Source organism: Lactuca saligna, chromosome 3, assembly GCF_052625555.1.
Source record: "Lactuca saligna cultivar CGN05327 chromosome 3, ASM5262555v1, whole genome shotgun sequence".
Classification (NCBI taxonomy): domain Eukaryota; kingdom Viridiplantae; phylum Streptophyta; class Magnoliopsida; order Asterales; family Asteraceae; genus Lactuca; species Lactuca saligna.
The window spans coordinates 199914037-199918633 of NC_136419.1; the positions used below are offsets into that span (position 1 = coordinate 199914037).

At 32.5% G+C, this 4597-nt stretch overlaps 1 protein-coding gene across 1 annotated transcript; it reads left to right on the forward strand.

Annotated features, from left to right (window-relative positions):
- Window positions 1–303: 303 nt before the first annotated feature.
- Window positions 304–2197, forward strand: LOC145034110 (cytochrome P450 CYP82D47-like). Its single transcript, XM_078982499.1, has 2 exons — window positions 304–1316; window positions 1547–2197. Exons 1-2 carry the CDS (start codon window positions 366–368, stop codon window positions 2180–2182), a joined length of 1587 nt encoding a protein of 528 aa, XP_078838625.1. The 5' UTR covers window positions 304–365; the 3' UTR covers window positions 2183–2197.
- The last annotated feature ends 2400 nt before the right edge of the window (window positions 2198–4597 follow it).

The window sequence follows — 4597 nt, forward strand, 5'->3', positions numbered from 1 at the left end:
GTATATTACAATTCTTAAATTATATTCCCTCTTAAATATATGTTTATGCTAAACGATCATTAATTAAATTTAATAACACACTTGTATCCAGCAAACCTTTCAGCCAATTTTGTTGACTTTTACATTATTAGAACCATTCCATTTGAATATATATATATATATATATATATATATATATATATATATATATATATATATATATATATATATATATATATATATATATATATATATATATATATATATATATATATATATATATATATATATATATATAAAACGTTAGCAGCCAGGGGAGTTCAATCTGTATATATTATGAACCCTCGGTATGATCATTTTCATAATTCATTCTGGACGTAGAAAGCATGGAGCTGTTTCTCCCATTTTCAGCCTGTATAGCAGCGATTGTTTTTTCTTTGCTACTAAAATTCCTGCTGCAAAGCTTTAAAGGAAAGAGAGTGAAGAACAGAGAACCACCTGAAGCAAAGGGCCGATGGCCGGTGATCGGACACCTGCGCCTTCTAGGTGGAGCTGAACTACCTCACAGGGTCTTAGGTGGCATGGCAGATAAATATGGCCCCATTTTCACCATCAAGCTTGGTGTTCACAATGTTTTGGTGGTGAGTAACGCTGAGATGGCGAAAGAGTGCTTTACCACAAATGATAAGGTGTTTGCAAGTCGACCCAAGTCAATGGCAGTAGAACACATGGGCTATAACTATGCCATCTTGGCTCTCGCTCCTTATGGGGACTACTGGCGACAAGTGCGCAAGATCTTGACGCTCGAGGTTCTCTCTCAGCGACGCGTGGAGATGCTTGGACCTCTTCGTGCTTCAGAGGTTAAAGCATCCATGGAAGATATATATAAGGCTTGGGCAAAGAATAAAGAGAGTGGAAGTTCCGACATGGTAAAGGTGGATATGAAACAATGGTTTCAGAACTTGATATTAAATGTTGTGGTCAGGGTTGTTTCAGGAAAAAGGTTTTCACCTGATGACAAAGAAGGGGTTCGATTTCAAAAAGTGATAAGGAAATTCTTTGTGTTATTGGGCACATTTGTGGTGTCTGATTTTATTCCATATCTCAAGCCTTTGGACCTGGGAGGATACGAGAAAAAAATGAAGATCACAGGAGAAGAGATGTACGGAATTGTAACAGGATGGCTAGAGGATCACAAGAGAGTGAGGGCTGAGGAAAAGCAGCAACATGAAAGAAGCCAAGTCTTCATGGATGTTCTGATTTCGGTTCTTGAAGGTGCCTCCCCAGAGGAATTCCGTGGTTTTGACCATGATACCATAATCAAGGCTACATGTTTGGTAAACCTAATTAATCTTTCTATATCTCATCATCATTATGAGCTACTATTGCTAGAGTTTGTTAATTAATCGTTTATACTTTCTTCCACATTCATTATACTACGTATTTGCAACAGTTTTCAGCGGCAAAGATAAGCTGTGCAAAAGAACAAAATCAATTATCAGCATGCATGCATGTTGCTTGAAATCTAGCTAATACAAGAAATTTGTTTTTAACTTCAAACTTGCAGACTGTTTTAGCTGCGGGCTTGGACACATCGTCTGCAACGTTAACATGGGCTTTATGTTTGTTGCTCAACAACCCAAGAGTATTAAAACTTGCCCAAGATGAATTGGATGAGCATGTTGGAAGGAAGAGAGCGGTAGAGGAGTCGGACCTCAAGAACCTTGTTTACCTTGACGCAATCGTTAAAGAAACACTGCGTTTATACCCGCCTGGACCTCTAAACCTTCCTCATGAGTCCATGGAGGATTGCATTATTGGTGGCTACAAAATCCCTAAAGGCACACGTTTATTGACTAATCTTTGGAAAATTCAACATGATCCTAATAAATGGTCAGATCCTGAAGAATTTCAGCCAGAAAGATTCTTGACAAGTCATAAACATGTTGATGTCAGGGGAAACAATTATGAATTGCTTCCTTTCGGTAGTGGTAGAAGAGTATGCCCTGCTATTCCCTTTGCTCTTCGGTCTTTGCATATAACTTTAGCTACTTTAATACAACAATTTGTGCTTAAAAACCCATCCAATGAACCCATTGATATGAGTGAAAGCGCTGGAGTGACTATCAGCAAAGCGGCTCCACTTGAGGTCCTTCTGGCGCCTCGTTTATCCCTTGATATGTACCCTGCAGTTGCTACATGATACGTCTGCTTCAAATCGTCACCGACCATGCGCCCACACTCTAGTCTTATTGAACACCCATTCCAAGACAATTAGTCTCGAAAAATCACAAAGTCTACTTACTATCTTATCAACAGCTTGTTAATTAGTCATACTATTTAATTTATTTTGGATTTTCATTATTTCATGCAATGGATACTACTTTGTTTTAAATTTTCATTATTTCATGCAATGGTTTCTTGTTTCTTTTGCTTGTATATATGCTCTCTATATAGAGCCATCCCTTGTTATTAGAGCTATGTTGCAGGCATAATAGTTGCTTTATATCAATTTTAAAATGGTACAACTAAATACTACTATATATTAGCATAATAGCATGGCTTAGCTTCTGATCCCAATTTTCAAAGGAGATTCCTATGAGTTCTTGAGCATGAAAAAAGTATCATTTCCAAGTCAGAAGAGATATGGGATTTTTTACAAAATGATTACGCTGTTGGATTAATCGGTTCGGTTGTCATCGGATCACCCGTTATATGCATGATTGGAACTTTAGTTTTAATGAGTATTTATGAATTTATATCTTATGTTTTAATTAGTAGTTTATTATTTAGAATTTAGCTTCTAGTTTGACCGAAGTATATGGAGTTGTACTGATCCTTAGCTTGTACCGAGTCTTCTGGTAGAACAAGTAGCTTGGCTTCTTTCATGGGTCACGTGGGTATCTAAGATGGTTATATATAGCCATTAGTGCTATGAATAAAATAGTTTTTTTGGTCTTTACTTTAGATTGTTGTACACTTAATTTATTAAATTAGAAAAAAACCTTTCTTCATACATTTCGTGAGTGATAACGGTAACAAAAGCTGTTTGTTATTTTGGTCTTATATCCAACATACGCACACAAAAACTGATGAAGCTCAACAAATAGAGATCCAAAAGAAAGATACCCATGTTTTGTTGTTCATCCAACATGGAAAGGATGAAACTGTTTTCCTCATAATCGTTTCTAGAGAAGAATGCAACATTTTAAAGACTTCGTATCAAGGGTGTGCTATGGTTATCACTATCAAGCTTTAACATCTAAGTAGCCTAGTCGAGACTATGAGAAGGACCACAACCAAAACAATGCAACAACTTCCTGCCAAAGCATCTTCATTAAAATACACTCAAATATTATTGTTTAGTGTAGGGCTCTATGTAAATACGGTATATTTAAATATGTAAGGCATGGAATATAGAGTTTTTAGGTAAAAATAGAGTATTTTTGAAAATGGTTTGTAGAAATAGTGGCAATATTAATATTTTTTTTCCTTTGTAGAAATTGTTCGTTTTACTTGGCCCACCAATTGAATCGTCTTCTCCTTAATTTTAGACTTAAACAAACATTGAATTTTACATTTTTAGTCCTCTAATTACATCAGTAGTTTTTTGTTAACTTTTATTATTAAGAACTTTAGTTTTTACTTTTATATATATATATATATATATATATATATATATATATATATATATATATATATATATATATATATATATATATATATATATATATATATATATATATATATATATATATATATATATATATATATATACTGGTAAGATACTCGTGCGATACAACGGACATGAATACGAAGATGTGATTAATTTTGTATTTTTGAAAAATAGTTTCCTTTGTGATTACTTTCTTTCGGTAGATAGACATATATTTTTCTTTCTTCAAAATTAATTATAAATAATAGATATAACAAAAATTATTTTGGAAGTAATTTACATTAAAATTCATTTTAGTGAATGTTGGATTGAATTGATAAGATAGTTTAATTTTATGTACACATGTGTATTCCACTTTCGATAATATTTTTTTTAGGATTTTGGGTTTTATATTTTCGATTTAGTGTTCGGGGTGTATGGTTTAGGTATGAGGTTTTGGGTTTGTGCTAGTTCATGTTTCAAACTTAGAGAAACTAATTAAATGTTAGAGATTTCATCGTTTTTTAAACTCATTTTCGTGTTTTTTCCAAAATGGAGAAGGTAGCTATAGATAAATATATCTTAAATCAATTAGAAAACTCACCATCTATCAAAGTCATGGATAATTAGTTGTTAAAAACAATTATATTATGATCATTCATATTTAAAAACAAAAAAAAAAAAACAAAAACAAAAACAAAAACAAAAAAAAAAAAAAAAAAAAAAAAAAAAAAAAATTGTGTTTAGAAAGTTGATCTCTAAAACTTGAACTTATTCTATTGGTAAAATAATAATATATTGATTTTAAAACAAAAAAGAAGAAACAACTCTAAGTTGTTATACGTTAGTTTTTCAATGACAAACTTTTTGGTTCATTTTTTATTTTTGTTATTATCATTTACTATTTCACATAATAAATAACCATTTTTTACATCTCCCTTTGACGATGAAACTGTTATTCAC